The following is a 19,669-nucleotide window of genomic DNA, read 5'->3' on the forward strand; positions in this document are numbered from 1 at the left end:
ACTTATCAGGTGAATTGTGTCAGGATAAGAGGATGCACACTTATCAGGTGAATTGTGTCGGGATAAGAGGATGCACACTTATCAGGTGACTTGTGTCAGGATAAGAGGACGCACACTTATCAGGTGACTTGTGTCAGGATAAGAGGACGCACACTTATCAGGTGACTTGTGTCGGGATAAGAGGATGCACACTTATCAGGTCACTGGTGTCGGGATAAGAGGATGCACACTTATCAGGTCACTTGTGTCAGGATAGGAGGACACATAATTGCGCCAACATGATCAACTTGCAACATTTTTTTGATGCAAAATGCTGACATCAACAAATAAAAACCACTAGGTAGAGTATTACACATTAATATTATGAGATCTGTTTAGAATGGATAACGTGAAGGATCCAAGCAGACACTGGAAATCTTAATGGAAACCTCTAAATTGTGTCAGCTCTGCAGTAATAGAAAAAATGTATAACAGAAATATCACTTTAAATACAAGTGTGTGCTTCAATCAGGTCCTGCACTGACCTGTGGATCTGCAGCAGCCGCCATTAATATATGTCCTTCCTTCAATCTCACCAGGTGAGTAGTTCTCTTGGTGGGCAACTTTGTGTAACGTTTGATAAGACCCTATTTGCGCTTTTGTGTCTCAATCTTTTCACTGACTATTTAAATACATTTCGTAACACCTAGAATTAGAAAGTCACTCGTTTTTCACTAGGACATGAATTATTATGGAATGAATTGGCGGCCATATTGTTACACCGCAGAATGGTGACAGGGCCGCAGCCAGTGAGCATGTGCAGTAGGGCTGTGCTGCTGTGACCTGGAGATGTGTGGTGCAGGTACCGCCACCTCACCGCTGCACATGCTCACTTGCCCGGACCGATCACCTTCTGTCAGGGTGACAAGGCAGCGGTAATTTAATCCCATAGTTATGAACTTTCTGAAGAAAATGAATGTGATTTACTATCGGTATTTAGGAAATGAATTATTCTAACCCTTTTCTTTCATTCCTTGAGTACGTCTTTAACCACTGAATGTTGGTGTGAACAGGGCCGACATATATATGTTTATTACTCAGTTTTTTTTCCACTTCATTAAAGAGAAAAACTGAAGTCACAATCACTAGCAGTGATCACATCAGTCAGGTTTCTGTTAGCTAGGCGCAGTTTCCCAACCGAATAATTAAATATTTTCTTTAGCCCCCAAATTTTTCCGTTCATCATAAATCTGCTGTCACATTACTATGGTATGGACAGATTTACAAGTGTACTATACACCTCTAACCTCATATTGAATCACAGCATACAATATAACAGGACGTATTTTAATTTCTTAAACATAGCAAGAGATAAAAAAAAAGTCTAGAACAAAAACCGCAGCCGAATTTAATCGATTGTGAAACTTAGGCGCGCACTGCCACAACCAAGATGGCCGCCCACACGGACACTGCTGGCCATCCCACACGCAGCTCCGCCCCATTCTTCTGCTCTCTGTCACCTGGTGGCCTTAGACCAAAGGCGGGGAATGCAACGCCCACCCAATGACGTCACCATGACGTCAGGAACTCTAGCTGAGAACGGCAGGTACTTCAGGGGACGCCATGTTGTGAGAGGAAGTGAAAATCAGTATGTGAGTGAGTGTGACTGGAGAGGAGCTGCGCTGGAGCGGTACGCGTTCGCCCGCTACCGGACAACCGACAACGGAGCCAGCAGTAAAGCGGGCACCCAGCTGAGAGAGCCGGCTCCTTTTGTCCCCTCTTTGAAAGCTGTACGGGAAATCCCAGGGCACACCGCTGCCCGTCCTGCGCCGGGGAAGATGCCACTGGCGCAGCTGGCAGACCCATGGCAGAAGCTGCCGGTGCAGAAAGTGGAGAGCGAGGTGAGCAGGAGGGAGAGGGCGGGCATGTTGTGTCTTGTCAGCGGCGGCAGGAAGTGAGGGGGAAACAAAGTGACGGATCCGGAGAAGTTTGTACCGGGCGGCGCGGCGGCCACTTACTATATATGGTGATCGCTGCACCGGGGACTGTGCCGGCCGGTGACTGCACCGGGGACTGTGCCCGATCAGTGACTGCACCGGGGACTGTGCCCTGACCGGGAACTGTGCTCAACCAGTGACTGCACCGAGGACTGTGCCCGACCAATGACAGCATCGGGGACTGTGCCCCGACCAATGACAGCATCGGGGACTGTGCCCCGACCGGGGACTGTGCCCTGACCGGGAACTGTGCTCAACCAGTGACTGCACCGAGGACTGTGCCCGACCAATGACAGCATCGGGGACTGTGCCCCGACCAATGACAGCATCGGGGACTGTGCCCCGACCGGGGACTGTGCCCTGACCGGGAACTGTGCTCAACCAGTGACTGCACCGAGGACTGTGCCCGACCAATGACAGCATCGGGGACTGTGCCCCGACCGGGGACTGTACCCTGACCGGGGACTGTGCCCAACCAGTGACTGCACCGAGGACTGTGCCCGACCAATGACAGCATCGGGGACTGTGCCCTGACCGGGGACTGTGCCCTGACCGGGGACTGTGCCCTGACCGGGGACTGTGCCCTGACCGGGGACTGTGCCCCGACCGGGGACTGTGCCCCGATCGGTGACTGCACCGGGGACTGTGCCGGCCGGTGACAGCACCGGGGACTGTGCCCCCATCGGTGACTGCACCGGGGACTGTGCCGGCCGGTGACAGCACCGAGGACTGTGCCCCGATCGGTGACTGCACCGGGGACTGTGCCGGCCGGTGACAGCACCGGGGACTGTGCCCGATCAGTGACTGCACCGGGGACTGTGCCCTGACCGGGGACTGTGCCCAACCAGTGACTGCACCGAGGACTGTGCCCGACCAATGACAGCATCGGGGACTGTGCCCCGACCGGGGACTGTGCCCCGACCGGGGACTGCGCCCCGACCGGTGACTGCGCCCCGACCGGTGACTGCGCCGGGGACTGCGCCCCGACCGGGGCCTGCGTCCCGACCGGTGCCTGCGTCGGGGACTGCGCCCCGACCGGTGACTGCGCCCCGACCGGTGACTGCGCCGGGGACTGCGCCCCGACCGGTGACTGCGCCGGTGACTGCGCCCCGACCGGTGACTGCGCCCCGACCGGGGACTGCGCCCCGACCGGCGACTGCACCGGGGGACTGCGGCCTGACCAATGACAGCACCGGTGACTGTGCCCTGACCGGGGACTGTGCCCAACCTGTGACAGCATCGGGGACTGTGCCCTGACCGGCGACTGCACCGGGGGACTGTGCCCGACTAATGACAGCATCAGGGACTGTGCCCTGACCGGGGACTGTGCCCTGACCGGCGACTGTGCCCGACCAATGACAGCATCGGGGGCTGTGCCTGACCAATGACAGCATCGGGGACTGTGCCCTGACCGGCGACTGCACAGCGGCATGGGCTGGACTTGACATGTTGCCTGAATGTGGCTGGCTAATTGACTACACCGGACTGTGCCCAGCTAGTGGCTGCATAGGGCTGTGCCTGCAGCAGGGCAAAGGTGACAGCAGATGACGGTGTGACACTTGTCAGGAAACAGGTGACAGTTAAGGAGGAGTTCACACAGCGTTTCCCTCAATTACATGTCTAAGTGACTTATCAATGGAACAATCTAAGAGGGGAAGAGGTTATAGAAATGAGTGATGGTTATCATCCCTGTGATCAGAATCACCACCATCCCCCTGGTCACCATTGTGTTCCCCCATGTCACCACCGCCTCCCATCCCTGGGATCATATAGAAAAAACTTAATTGATCAACCTGGTGATTGATCGTTGTGGGTCACAGTGCAGTAGAAATCACTACGGTATATGTCAGCCACCTCCTATTTATAGTATTACATTCATTCATGCATACGATTGAGAACTTGGAGCAGGAGGCACATGACGACTCACCGTGGGCTGACTAATATGGTAGTGCAGCCTCCAGAGATGACAGGAGGATGTAGGTGGCCGGTATCCCTGGAGGTGGCCGTCCATTGTGTCCATCGGCTGCTTTCCTTATGTGCTGTGTGTGATGTATAGACCATGTATATATGCTTAGTGGACGCCACCTCTTACACGTGCAGATGAACTTAACGAGCGCCGATCAGCAGTGTCAGAAGGTGACCAATAAATTTCATATCTTTTTTTTCACTTAGTGATTGAGGGCTTTGTACAACTGATCACTGTGGATCCATCACTCCCCATACGGTGGACACTGTTGTCAGAAGCCTGTTCTCTCTCTACTGACAACGATCATTTTTCTTCCCGCAGAGAAGATGCAATCAATATGTGAACGACCGTTCAGCCGATCATTACTTTGGTCAGGACAATAGTGTTCCCCGTTTACAAATGCATATGGATTAATATAAGGGTTTAAGGCAAATCTACATCAATATGGGGTTAAGTAAGGTTTATTTGTCACTCAATAGACACAATACTACTACTGTACCACAGGCTGGGCCATTCTGTATAATAATTAATCCTTCTGTATAGTAGTGCAGGTGACCAGATCGTAGGCGCGCCCTGCATCTGCAGAATTGTCTGTAGGATTTTTTTTGGCACAGATGTTGCATGTGAGCGGTTCTTTGTTAGGCGGACTGATCTGGCGGTGACCCCAGTTTTGATGTCCTTTTCAACCTCTAAACCTGGCCGAGTAATTGGGCATTAGAAGGCTATGGAGAAGAGCCAGAAAGCAAATTCCCTGCTGCTGTCATCTCACTGTGTGCTCATCTGTAACTTGAGGACCATTAATAGCATTCATCTCCCCTAAAACAAGTCAGTCTGGCAGGGAGAGGCAGTGGATTATTTATGAGGTTGGAGACCTCTAGGCTCTTACATTTCTCTTCTCCTGTTTCGGGAGGAAGAGGGGCAAGTTGCTGCCCATGTTGCTGCTTTTCTCCACCAGACAAGAGGTTTGAATCACAGTTCATCTTCTCGGCAACTGTCAAAAATGTAGCAACATGCCGCTTCCTGAATTAGAAGGATTTGCTCCTCTATGGCAGCAGGGTGCGGCTGCAGGGGAGTCTAGTAGTGACATCGCAACGTTACTCAGATTCTCCTCTGATCTTGCAACATCATCTGTGGGTGGTAATGAGTGTGCGGGAAAGATGAAGAGTATCCAGGATGTTTGGTGGTGCCTGCCGGTGTAACGCAAGCATGGGGCTGTGTGCACAGTGAAATCTGCTCCCGGGAGATCATCCTGAATCTTTGCTAATTTCTATGTAATCTGAGTGACACATGCGATACTGTGCCATTAGCAGCTTGTCAGACATAGCTCCACAGGATTCTGTCAAGAAAATGAAATCGGAAAAAATAATTCCATATTTTTCCAAAAAGGTTATTAATCATTTTAAATTATTTGCATAAAGGCAATAAAATGGAGACTTTTATAACGACATGTAGCATTAAAAAAATCTACTAGTGCCTTAAATATCATTACCATAAAATGTGTGTATGTATGAAATTTTATTTTTTTTCTGTACTTTCATGACTATGAAAATTGTACATTCACACTGAAGGCATCAAAACTATGAATTAACACATGTGGAATTATATACTTAACAAAAAAAGTGGGAGACAACTGAAAATGTCTTTTATTCTAGGTTCTTCAAAGTAGCCACCTTTTGCTTTGATGACTGCTTTGCACACTCTTGGCATTCTCTTGATGAGCTTCAAGAGGGAGTCACCAGGAATGGTCTTCCAACAATCTTGAAGGAGTTCCCAGAGATGCTTAGCACTTGTTGGCCCTTTTGCCTTCACTCTGCGGTCCAGCTCACCCCAAACCATCTCGATTGGGTTCAGGTCTGGTGACTGTGGAGGCCAGGTCATCTGGCGTAGCACCCCATCACTCTCCTTCTTGGTCAAATAGCCCTTACACAGCCTGGAGGCGTGTTTGGGGTCATTGTCCTGTTGAAAATTAAATGATGGTCCAACTAAACGCAAACTGGGTGGAATAGCGTGCCGCTGCAAGATGCTGTGGTAGCCATGCTGGTTCAGTATGCCTTCAATTTTTAATAAATCCCTAACAGTGTCACCAGAAAAGCACCCCCACACCAATTACACCTCCTCCTCCGTGCTTCACGGTGGGAACCAGGCATGTAGAGTCTATCTGTTCACCTTTTCTGCATCGCACAAAGACACGGTGGTTGGAACCAAAAATCTCAAATTTGGACTCATCAGACCAAAGCGCCGATTTCCACTGGCCTAATGCCCATTCCTTGTGTTCTTTAGCCCAAACGATTCTCTTCTGCTTGTTGCCTGTCCTTAGCAGCGGTTTCCTAGCAGCTATTTTACCATGAAGGCCTGCTGCACAAAGTCTTCTCTTAATGCCGGAGTCACACTAGACCGTAACGGCCGAATGCAATGCGATTAAAAAAAAATCGCATAGCACTCGGCTCAATGTTAATCAATAGGGCAGCTCCTATTATCCGTTGTTTTCTCGGCCGTATTCAGGATCCGAGTGAAATCGCAGCATGCTGCGACTGTCAGCGTATCTCGGCCGAGAATCGCCAATGAAAGTCTATGGGGCGAGAAAAAATCGTATTACACACGGACCATCAGTGTGACTTGCGAGAAATATGCATCGGTGTTCTATAGAAAAACCGGCAATTCAGCACCGTGTACAGTAAAATCACACTGATGGAATAGATAGAATAAATGTGTACACATAGTATAGGTGTATATACGGTATATATTTAATTCAGCGCTAGATAGCAGAAAAGCCGGTAATTCAATTGCCGGCTTTTCCTATCTGCTTCACAAACCAGACAGGATATGAGACATGGTTTACATCTCATATCCCTTCTTTTATTACATATTCCTCTTTAGTAATGTAAGAAGTGTCTTTGTGTCAAATTTGGGGTCTCTAGCTATTAAATTAAAGGGTTAAATCCCGGAAAAAAATGGTGTGGGCTCCCGCACAATTTTCTCCGCCAGAGTGGGAAAGCCAGTGACTGAGGGCAGGTATTAATAGCCTAGAGAGGGACCATGGTTATAGGACCCCCCCGGCTAAAAACATCTACCCTCAGCCACCCCAGAAAAAGCAGATCTGTAAGATGCGCCTATTCTGGCACTTGGCCACTCTCTTCCCACTCCCCTGTAGCAGTGGGATATAGGGTAATAAACGATTAATGTCACCTTGCTATTGTAAGGTGACATTAAGCCAGGTTAATAATGGAGAGGCGTCCATTTTGACACCTTTCCATTATTAATCCAATAGCACGAAATGGATAATAAAACACATACATTATTAAAAAGTATTTTAATGAAATACACACGGTGTTTTTTAATATTTTATTATACTCTTAATCCACCTGAAGACCCTTGTCACCAGAAGCAAAGTTAAATAAAACAAACAACAATATTCCATACCTTCCGTCGTTACAATCTTGTCCCACACTGTAAATCCATCTGAAGGGGTTAAATAATTTTACACCCAGGAGCTCTGCTAATGCAGCTGTGCTCCTGACTGTAAAACTTGGTGAATGAATGGAATTGCAGGGGAATGTACTGTTGTTACCTCGAGTTGCAGTGATGCGCCCTCTGCTGGATGAACTCATATGAACTCAAGCGTGGGAAAATATTCTGAAAAGTTCCTAGGCTCGAGTTTGTGAGTTCATCCAGCAGAGGGCGCATCACTTTATTTCTTAATCTACGTTCACATTTGTGGTGCGTCGGGCGCAACCGCGGCAACGCATGCGTCCCTATATTTAACATGGGGGCGCATGGACATGCGTTGTCTTGCGTTTTGTGACGCATGCGTCTTTTTTGGCGCAAGCGTCAGGGCGCGGAGGACGCAGCAAGTTACATTTTTTTGCATCCAAAATCGGCCAAAAATGGACGCATGCGTCACAAAACAATGCGTTTTTGCAAGCATTGTGCGTTGCGTCGCCGACGCAACATACCACAACGCAAATGTGAACGTAGCCTTAAAGCAATGATGGCCACTCGTTTTTCTTTACTTAAGCTGCTTTCACACATCAGGTTTTTTTCTTTTAGGCACAATCCGGATCCGTTTTTTTCCCATAGAGTTGTATTAGCGCCGGATTCTGCCTGAAGGACATGCGTTTCATCCATTTTGTGCCGGATCCGTCCCTTCAGGCTTTTTTGCCGGACACAAAAAAACGTTCACTGCAACGTTTTTTGTGTCCGTCGAAAAAGCCTGAAGGGACGTTTCCGGCAATAAACGCATGGAACGGATGTGTGAATGAACATTTCCAGCTACCGAATCTGTTTTTTACACATTGAGCAAGAAATCCCGCTTATTAAACCTCAGAGGGCACACCTGAGAAGTGAAAACCATTCCCGGTGACTACCTCTTGAAGCTCATCAAGAGAATGCCATGAGTGTGCAAAGCAGTCATCAAAGCAAAAGGTGGCTACTTTGAAGAACCTAGAATATAAGACATAATTTCAGTTGTTTCACACTTTTTTGTTAAGTATATAATTCCACATGTGTTAATTCATAGTTTTGATGCCTTCAGTGTGAATGTACCATTTTCATAGTCATGAAAATACAGAAAAATCTTTAAATCGAGGTGTCCAAACTCTAGGTAGATATGTATGTCCTAATTTTGCAGCAAAAAACTGGGAAAACTTATTGACTCGAGTATAAGCCTAGGGTGGAAAATTCAGCAGCTACTGGTAAATGTCAAAAGTAAAAATGGATATAATAAAATACAATAAAAGTTAAATTAATTGAGACATCAGAAGGTTAAGTGTTTTTGAATATCTATATTGAATCAGGAGCCCCATATAACGCTCTATAAAGTTCATGATGGGCCCCATATAATGCTGATTATGGCCGCATAAGATGCTCCATATAACAATGTGTCACATGTAATGCTCCATACAGTTCATTATGGCCAAATAGATACATGTAAAAATATGCCACATGTAATGTTGATGCTGCAATAAAAAAAAGAAAATGACATACTCTCCTCTCGTCGCTGCTCCTCAGTGTCCCGTCTCTCCGCACTGACTGTTCAGGCAGAGAGCGGCGTGCACACTAATACGTCATCGTGCCCTCTGACCTGAACAGTCACTGCAGAGGACGCGGAAGACGGGGCGGTGGTGGAACGAGGAAAGGTGAATGACACTCACCTGCTCCCGACGCAGCTTCTCCCGGACAGATGGTCCCCAGCGTCGGCACCTTCTTCCTGTTCAGTGGTCACTGGTACCGCTCATTACAGTAATGAATATGTGGCTCCACCCCTATTTGAGCGGTACCACGTGACCGCTGAACAGGGGAAGAAGCTGCTGGCGCCGGAGACCATGGAACATGCAGGGACAGCGCCAGGAGCAGGTGAGTATGTGACCGTCGTCACTCACCCCCCAACAATGACTCGAGTATAAGCCGAGAGGGGCACTTCCAGTCCATTTTTATGGGTTGCTGAAAATCTTGGTATGTATATGTGTATAATATAAATATTATATTTATTATATTAAGCAGGCGCATATACACACAGACATTTGCTTCCGTAGTCTTGGTGATTTATGTCTAAACTCTTGTCTAAAGAGAAAAAAAAAATGTGGAGGCAGACAGAAGGTAGAGCTTGATTGATAGGGATCCTATCACTTATAAAGGGAAAGCTCCTTTAGCTTTACTAAGGATTAGCCCATTGGGGCAGATAGGCCTATAATAGTGATTAAAAAATGTCAAAAATCTTCAATATGTACATCGCCTGCAAAATTTGTGAGATTTGCCTTTCAAAAGAGCCTGTCGGGTGTGAAGCTTTGTCTGCGCTATAAGGCTACATTCACACATTCAGTATCTATAAGCCTAAATCAGGATTGGAACAGAGGAAACGTATAGTAGAAACACGTCACCACTTCTTCTGTTTTCTTTACTCCTAGTTTTGGCTTACGAATACTGATTGTGTGAACATGGCCTAAAAGCTTTTGAGTCATAATGACAGAGTTTAGTCTTACAAAAATTGAAAAAGATATGACGGGTGAAAGTTGGCATGTACTTGTGTCTTGGCCACAGCATGATAAGGCTACAAACTTACATCAAATTAGTACTAGAACTGCAACCTATGTAACTTGTCTCCCATAAGTGCCCCAAACCCTTTCTCAGGCATGCCACATTGGAGGTGATAAAACACTTATCCAACACAATCTTGACAATAAACAGGTCAGACCTGTTTTTTAACTGTTCAGCAGATATTGTACAGCTTAACCAAAAATATATATTTTTTTTTACACTAATGGGAATGGCATGTCTTCACTTTATCGCTTACATATTTTTCATTTTATGTTGTAACAATTTACTGAAAGGGACATGGCTGTCTCCTGTTTAGTTTCTCTGCCGCGTATATAGAACACTATACAGTGCATTGACATTTAGCTTCGGATGTACTGTGTGCCCTGTTCATTAAAGCTACTTTCACACTAGCGTCAGTACGGGGCTGTCGCCATGCGTCGGCCCGACGCAAACTGCGGGAAAAAAATGAACGGGGGCAGCGGATGCAGTTTTACAACGCATCCGCTGCCCCATTGTAAGGTCTGGGGGGAGGGGGCGGAGTTACATGTAACAGTTTGTGCCGACGGTGCGCCAAAACACGACGCATCCGTTGCACGACGGATGCGACGTGTGTCGATGCGTCGCTAATGAAAGCCTATGGAGAAAAAACACATCCTGCGGGCAGCTTTGCAGGATGCGTTTTTATTCCAAAACGACGCATTGCGACGTACGTTAAAAAATGCTAGTGTGAAAGTAGCCTAAGACTGCTGTTGTGCATGCTAGTTTTAGGGCTTATGCTTACGTGGTTTTGCTGCGGGTTTTTTTGTGTGTATTTTTGTAGTGGAGAAAAAAAAAAAAAGTTGCACCCTCCTGAAATCTGTGCGCATACCCTTAATGATCAGGAGTAATGAGGTGAAATGTGCCTAATTTCTTTAAAGGAAATCTGTTACCAGGTGTTTCCTATGTAATCTGAGAGCAGCATGATGTAAAGGTACCGTCACATTTAGCAACGATGCCGATTGCTGCAGCGTCGCTGTGTGGTCGCAGGAGAGCTGTCACAGACAGCTCTCCAGCGACCAACTATGCGAAGTCCCCTGGTAACCAGGGTAAACATCGGGTTACTAAGCGCAGGGCCACGCTTGGTAACCCGATGTTTACCCTGGTTACCAGTGCTAATGTAAAAAAACAAACACTACATACTTACATTCCGGTGTCTGTCCCCCGGCGCTGTGCTTTCCTGCACTGACTGTGAGCGTAAAGCACAGCGGTGACGTGACCGCTGTAATCTGCTTTATGGCTGGCCGGCGCTGACAGTGCAGGGAAGCAGAACGCCGAGGGACGTGACATACACCGGAATGTAAGTATGTAGTGTTTGTTTTTGTTTTTTTTACATTTACACTGGTGACCGGGGTAAACATCGGGTTACTAAGCGCGGCCCTGCGCTTAGTAACCCGATGTTTACCCTGGTTACCAGTGAAGACATCGCTGAATCGGCGTCACACACGCCGATAAAGCGATGTCTGCGGGAGATCCAGCGACGAAATAAAGTGCTGGACTTTCTGCTCCGACCAGCGATCTCACAGCAGGATCCAGATCGCTGATGCGTGTCAAACACGATATCGCTAGCCAGGACGCTGCAACGTCACGGATCACTAGCGATATCGTGAAGTTGGTCAGTGTGAAGGTACCTTAAGGGCAGAGACTCTAATTACAGAAATGTCACTTATTGTGCCGTATTTTTCTGTTTCATTATAATCAGTGTTTTATCAACAGGAGATTGAGATCACAGAACTGGCCTCTTGCATCCTAGTGCAACCACCGCCAGCACTGATCAGCAGCTCTGTCACCATACATGGTACACAGGAAGCTGTGGTGTGGATGGGGTTATAGACAGCTCAACATCTGACCTCTGCTCAATCTGCAGCAGAGAAAACTGACTATCATAACTGCTATACCCAGTAAACGAAGTTATTCATCCCAGGAAACGGGGTCTCTGCCCCCACATCATGCTACTCTCAGATTACATAACAAAGCCCTGCTGACTGATTCCCTTTGAGCGAAATAGACACATCTTACAACTGGTGTGCTTTACTGCCAGTGAGTAGCATACACTTTTGCAGAAATCTTCACCACCAAAGTGACATACATTTTTATCGGTTAGATGGGCCGTTTAGCCACCCACCATCCCTTTCAATGTCCCCCTATTTTGGCAGAGCTGGCTGGGACTGGTGTAAAAATGCCAAGAGTTGCAACATTTTTATTTTTTTTTTCAGCTACCTATATTAGCGCAAAATTTTACAAAGTTTAAAGGTATTTTATATCTGAAAACTGGGGAAGACACCTTTTGTGAAGCAGTGCCTACATGAGCCATTTTAGATAAGGTAAAATCCTTAAGGACATATGGCCTAAATATATGTAAGCTTTTAAATTCTGCAGTTTTGACTCTCCCCAAATCTCTGCCAGCGTCTTATTGGTGATTAGAAGGGAGCTCCGATCCCTGACTCCATGCTACACTCCTTTATAACATTGATTCCCAAACCAGGCAAGGATAGACTAGACAGTAAAAACTATAGACCGATTGCCCTTCTCAATTCAGATATTCACAAAAATTTTAGCAATGCGTCTGTACAGCACCATGGAATCAATGGTGCTATATTAATATTATTATTATTAATAATAATATCATTATATGGTCCACAAAGATCAAGTGGGATTTGTCCCTTTTTAGACAAGGCGGTGACAACACCAGAAGGGCAGTTGATCTTATACTAATAGTTAAAAAAAAAAAAAAATCTGAGTAACCTACTCATCTCCTGAGTTTAGACGCAGAGAAGGGGTTTGATCGCCTCACTTGGCCTTTTATTCTTAAGGCCCTTGGAACATATGGCATAGAAGGCCCTTTTATAAAAGCTGTAGAAGGATTATTCTCTAGTCCCTCAACTACAATATATCTTCCTCATAGCTCCTCTAAGCCAATTAAGATAAAAAATGGCACCAGACAGGGTTGCCGGCATTCCCCTCTACTTTTTGTCCTTTGCATTGAGCCTTTGGCTGCTGCCATTAGAGCATCACCAGGAGTTCAGTTTAAGTGCGAAGAATTTAAATTACCGTATTTTGCGGTTTAGAAGACTCACTCCAAATCTTGATGAGAGGGAAAAAAAAAAAAAAAAATTTTTTCTTAATAAAATGGTGGTGCTTCTTACAATCCAGGCATCTTATTGCTTATCAAGGGTGGTGGCTACTGTGAACCAGGGTTGCTGCTGGTGTTCGGTGGTGCAAGCTGCAGGGGAGCAGGGTTGCTGCTGGAGGAGGCAAGAGTGGCGCTGCAGGTGTCCAGTGGTGCGGGGGCTCCGCCAACATTTTGTGAAAGCCCAGAGCCCCTTCAGTGTTTATTATGCGGTGGACTCCGGGAAAATGGATGCCGGGGGGGGCGCATGCGCAGATGGAGTTCTTGGTGCTGAGATCTCCATCTGCGCCTGTGCCATATTGTGGCCATTTTCCTGGAGACATTGCATAGAGACAGGCGCGGATGGAGATCTCAGCTTTCCTCCATCTGCGCCAAGTTAGACGACGGACCCCAGAAGAAGAATGGCGACTGCCATATGCTACCGCTCACTGACGTACCACCACCACCACCGCTCGCCGCTGTACCACCACCGCACACATGGGCAGGAAGATGTCATAGAATTCAAAGTCGGTAATGTTGGCTGATAAAAAAGATGTGGTCTTCTAAACCTGCCTATATGAAATGGATGGACATTCAAAAATTATGGTTAGCACCAGCTCACCTTAACTCCCTGATCTGGAATTTGGCCTACAATTCCCCGTCAATAGACCTATTGGGTCCAATGATGCACACCAGAAATATATGGAGGGTCTGCGCTAAAAAATTCAATCTGACATCAATGAATTCTGCCCTTCCTTCCTTTTCCATCCGAATTTCCATGGAAGTTTAACCCACTCATTTACAGGGGTATGGACTCAAATCTGGCTTGTTTAACTTCACTGACATAATTAATTATACAATGCTTATTCTACACTGAGCTGAAAACAAATTTCTCTCTATTCTTACATTATTTCAAATATTAACATTAGGCACTTTGCATCATCATTATTCCACCGTCTCCAGACCTCCATTCCTACCTCCTTCGAGAGACTGTTCAAGAATAGTTCAATAACAAGAGGTTTATTATCTAGTATTTCCAATATTCTACAGGCTCCAGACAGATTCTGTAACTAGACACTCTTGTATGCTCAAATGGGAGGAATATCTGGTTAAATCACTGACCGTGGTAGAATGGAGAAATGTTTGGACCAGAGCAGCCAAGACTGCATCTTGTATTTCATACACAGAAAACCGGTACAAAATCCTTCATCTCTGGTACCATACGCCTACATTTTTATTCCTTTTCTTTGCTGGCGTTGTCCTGTCTAGAGTTCCTATAGTTCTCATTTTTTGGGACTGCCACTGATTAAACCGTTTTGGGTGATAGTCCAACTCCTCATTAAGCAAGTTTTTGGAGTGGATCTCCCAATAAGTCCTCAGCTCTTTCTATTACATATTTTCCCTGAGTCCATATCCAAGAGGTCCATTAGATTGCTTTTACATATGTTAACAGCAGCACGCTGTTTGATTGCCTACCGTTGGAAGCAAACCTCTCCTCCTTCCCAACTAGATCTATATTCTCACATCAAAGATATCAGGAACAGATACCGAGCAGCCCTTAATGACAGTGGTGTAGAGAGATTTAACCTTGATTGGTCTCTTTGGGATTCCTTTTGGTCCATGTTAAATGTATGACCTCTGAGCTGAGGAGAGCTGCTGGCGCCAGACAAGGAGATGCAGGGTCGTGCAGGACAACGTGAGTATGATGGAGGAGGACGCAGAGCCATGCATACAAGGGGGAGGACACTGAACCATGCATAAAACTAGGAGACCGGGGGAACCACACATACCAGGACTGGGATGAGGGGACAATGCATATCTGGCTTATACTTGAGACAATAAGCTTACCCAGTCTTCCGTGGCAAAATTAGGTGCCTCGGCTTCTACTCATTTCTGCTTATACTCGGGTATATACATGGTAATTATTTTTTTCTTTTCTTGAGAAATTTTCAATAAAAACTACAATCTTAAAAAAGAGCAGATGAAACGCATATGTACATGGTGATGGAGGTCTAAATTCCCTTGGAATTCCAATAGCAAGTGGCCATAGAGCGGTCTCTTAAACGGGACCCTTCAGAATTACTGTTCAAACCAAGTACGGGCTCTCGGGGCATCATAACATTTTAAATATACACCTTCCCACCTGCTTGGTTTCCATCTATCTCCGACCTCCTGACTCTACAAAGCCAGAACTATCAAATAAGGGGGGTGTGGAGATGTAGTTAAATGACTGGTCCCGCCATGATGCACCAAGCGCCTGTACTTGGTTTGAACAGTAATTCTGTGCTGACAGTCGCTTTAATCTACAGAATCTTTGTGCACTGAACACTTTCCACCCCCGCTCCCTTCTCTGGTGGCAGAAAGATCAATACATTCTACTTTAATTGATATATTATGTATTTTGTTACTGTGGTCTTTTATTAGATTTAATTTCAAATAACATTTTGTGTATTTTCATGTCATTGCTGCTTTTGAGGAGTTTCAATGTAATCAAAAGACCACCCTGTATCCAGATCAGCGTCTTGTCAGACGTCTAGTTCCACCATGTGTTAGGCCTCTTTCACACTTCCGTATTTCAGCTCCCGTCACAATCCGTTGTTTTTGAGAATGCAGGATCCTGCAAAAAAAATTAGCAGGATCCTGCATTTTCCCATAGACTTGTATATGGCTTCTTTCACACTAGCGTCGGAATCTCCCTGTCGCAATGCGTCGGGGAGAGATTCCGACGCTAGCGTTTGCTGCATTGCACAATGGGTGCAGTGGATGCATTTTTCCGGCGCATCCGCTGCCCCATTGTAAGGTGCGGGGAGGTGGGGGCGGAGTCCGTCAGGAGGAAAAAAAACGTTACATGTAGCGTTTTTTTTCTCCCGACGGTCCGCAAAAGCACAACGCATCCGTCGCTCGACGGATGCGACGTGTGGCAATCCGTCGCAAATGCGTCGTCAATACAAGTCTATGGGGAAAAAACGCATCCTGAAAGCACTTTTGCAGGATGCGTTTTTTCTGCAAAACGACGCATTGTGACGGATTGCAGAAAACGCTAGTGTGAAAGTAGCCTAAGCGACGGATGGCCATCAGTTTCATCCGCCTTTCACTGGATCCTGCATAAAAAAAAAAAAATGGTCCGTCAGGCAGAGAAAACATTCAGAGGAACGTTTTTTTTTCTGCACGTTGGAAAATTAGTCAACGACGCATCCTGCGCTGCCCGTCACTGGCTACAATGGAAGCCTATGGGCGTAGGATGCGTCGCTGCCTGTGAAAAGCAGGAATCCAGCGATGGGTCCCGCCTTTTCAAAGAGAGCATGCGTGGAAGAATTTCCTGTCAGGGAAATTCTCGCTCTCTCTTATTACTATTGATGCTGCCTATGCAGCATCATTTGTAACCAGAAATAATGTAAAAAATAATAAAACAAAAAATCGCAATATTCTCACCCACCGGCGCTCCCGCGCAGTGTCACCGATGCTCCTGGCAGCTAGCGTTACTTCCTAGTAATACATTGCGAAATCTCGCGAGAGGTCGCAATGTATTACTAGGAAGTAATGCTAGCTGCCGGAAACATCGGTGACGCTGAACGGGAACGCCGGTGGGTGAGAATATTGCAATTTTTTTTTTTTTTTTTTAAACCTGGTTTGTGTTGTGTATTCGTTTTAGCAGCGGAAAACCGCTGCGAAGACGCATACACAACAGGTGCACATAGGCTCGACAGGTCCGTCAGAAAGACTGGCCCAATGCAAACGTTTTCCACAATCTGCAAAGGATCCGTCATTTCAACGTCTTGACGGATCCTGTGCAGATTTGGAAGACGGAAGTGTGAAAGAAGCTGTACGCAGTCTTTCCATCTTCTAGAACAGGGGTGTCAAACTGCATTCCTCGACGGCTGCAAACAGGTCATGTTTTCAGGATTTCCTTGTACTGCACAGGTGATAATTTAATCACCAACTCATTATTTGTGTAGGTGATTAAATTATCACCCGTGCAGTACAAGGAAATCCTGAAAACATGACCTGTTTGCAGCCCTCGAGGAATGCAGTTTGACACCTCTGTTGTAGAAGACCACTCTTCAATTTAACGTATTTTTCGGACTATAAGACGCACCCAGGTTTTAGATTTGGAAAATAGGGAAAAAAATATTTGAAGCAAAAAAAATTTATAATTTAATAACATACCATTATAAATAATAAAACATAATAGTATGTTATGTTGGAAGCTATGGGTAGAAGATGTTGCTGCAGGACCAGTGTGGTGTCTGTAAAGTACTACATGAAGATGCTGGAGGGTGAGTATAAGAATGGGGGCACAGGGCTTATATTTAAAGCACCACTCCAGAACTGAAAACTAACACTGGAGTGCTGCTTTAAGATCCCATTGGGAGAACTATAAATCTAAGCGTGTCCTGCAGATCCTATGGCATGCTGGGAGTTATAGCTCACTACAGGAGTGGCAGAGTGCTTTATTGTGTGTTGTAAAGACTAAACGTTTAACCCCTTCATGACGCAGCCTATTTTGACCTTAATGACCTGGCCGTTTTTTGTAATTCTGACCAGTGTCCCTTTATGAGGTAATAACTCGGGAACACTTCAACGAATCCTAGCAGTTCTGAGATTGCTTTTTTCGTGACATATTGGGCTTCATGATAGTGGTAAATTTAGGTCAATAATTTTTGCGTTTATTTGTGAAAAAAATAAAAATTTGGCTAAAATTTAGAAAATTTTGCAATTTTCAAATTTTGAATTTTTATTCTGTTAAACCAGAGAGTTGTGACACAAAATAGTTAATAAATAACATTACCCACATGTCTACTTTACATCAGCACAATTTTGGAACCATTTTTTTTTATTTTTTTTGCTAGGAAGTTGTAAGGGTTAAAATTTGACCAGCGATTTCTCATTTTTACAGCAAAATTTACAAAACCATTTTTTTTTAGGGACCACCTCACATTTGAAGTCAGTTCAAGGGGTCTATATGGCTGAAAATACCCAAAAGTGACACCATTCTAAAAACTGCACCCCGCAAGATACTCAAAACCACATTCCAGAAGTTTATTAACCCTTCAGGTGCTTCACAGCAGCAGAAGCAACATGGAAGGAAAAAATGAACATTTAACTTTTTAGTCACAAAAATTATCTTTTAGCAACAATTTTTTTTCCCAAGGGTAAAAAGAGAAACTGGACACCAAAAGTTATTGTACAGTTTGTCCTGAGTACACCGATACCCCATAAGTGGGGGGGAACCACTGTTTGGGCACACGACAGGGCTCGGATGGGAAGGCGCGCCATTTGACTTTTTCAATGAAAAATTGGCTCCAATCTTTAGCGGACACCATGTTGCGTTTGGAGAGCCCCTGTGTGCCTAAACATTGGAGCTCCCCCACAAGTGACCCCATTTTGGAAACTAGACCCCCAAGGAGCTTATCTAGATGCATAGTGAGCACGTTGAACCCCCAGGTGCTTCACAAATTGATCCTTAAAAATGAAAAAGTACTTCTTTTTTTTTCACAAAATTATTTTAGCCTCAATTTGTTCATTTCCACATGGGCAACAGGATAAAATGGATCCTAAAATGTATTGGGCAATTTCTCCTGAGTACACTGATACCTCACATGTGGGGGTAAACCACTGTTTGGGCACACGGCAGGGCTCGGAATGGAAGGAGCGCCATTTGACTTTTTGAATGAAAAATTAGCTCCAATCGTTAGCTGACACCATGTCGCGTTTGGAGAGCTCCTGATGTGCCCAAACAGTAGAAACCCCCCACAAGTGACCCCTCTTTGGAAACTAGACCCCCCAAGGAACTTATCTAGATATGTGGTGAGCACTTTAAACCCTCAAGTGCTTCACAGAAGTTTATAACGCAGAGCCGTGAAAATAAAAAATCATTTTTCTTTCCTCAAAAATGATGTTTTAGCAAGCATTTTTTTATTTTCACAAGGGTAACAGGAGAAATTGGACCCCAATAGTTGTTGCCCAGTTTGTCCGGAGTATGCTGGTACCCCATATGTGGGGGTAAACCACTGTTTGGGCGCACGTCGGGGCTCCTGAAGGGAGGGAGCACCATTTGACTTTTTGAATGCAAGATTGATTGTAATCAATGGTGGCGCCATGTTGCGTTTGGAGACCCCTGATGTGCCGTAACAGTGGAAACCCCTCAATTCTACCTCCAACACTAAACCCCAACACACCCCTAACCTTAATCCCAACTGTAGCCATAACCCTAATCAGAACCCTAACCCCAACACACCCCTAACCATAACCCTAACCACAGCCTAATCTTAACCCTATTTCCAACCCTAACCCTAAGGCTATGTGCTCACGTTGCGGATTCGTGTGAGATTTTTCCACACCATTTTTGAAAAATCCGCAAGTAAAAGGCACTGCATTTTACCTGTGGATTTACCGCGGATTTCCAGTGTTTTTGTTGTGTGCGGATTTCACCTGTGGATTCCTATTGAGGAACAGGTGTAAAACGCTGCGGAATCAGCACAAAGAATTGAAATGCTGCGGAAAATACAATGCAGCGTTTCCACGCGGTATTTTCCGCACGATGGGCAC

The 19,669-nt window shown here is 45.8% G+C and overlaps 1 protein-coding gene across 1 annotated transcript in view; it reads left to right on the plus strand.

The window, feature by feature from the left end:
• The first annotated feature begins 1,548 nt into the window (after positions 1–1,548).
• Positions 1,549–19,669, plus strand: part of RPS6KA3 (ribosomal protein S6 kinase A3) — a 197,835-nt gene continuing 179,714 nt past the window's right edge. The window contains exon 1 of the mRNA XM_069761490.1: positions 1,549–1,880. Coding sequence (XP_069617591.1) covers positions 1,554–1,880 — 327 coding nt within the window. The 5' untranslated portion in view covers positions 1,549–1,553. The remainder of the gene's footprint in view (positions 1,881–19,669) is intronic.

This window comes from Ranitomeya imitator, chromosome 3 (genome assembly GCF_032444005.1).
Source record: "Ranitomeya imitator isolate aRanImi1 chromosome 3, aRanImi1.pri, whole genome shotgun sequence".
NCBI lineage: Eukaryota > Metazoa > Chordata > Amphibia > Anura > Dendrobatidae > Ranitomeya > Ranitomeya imitator.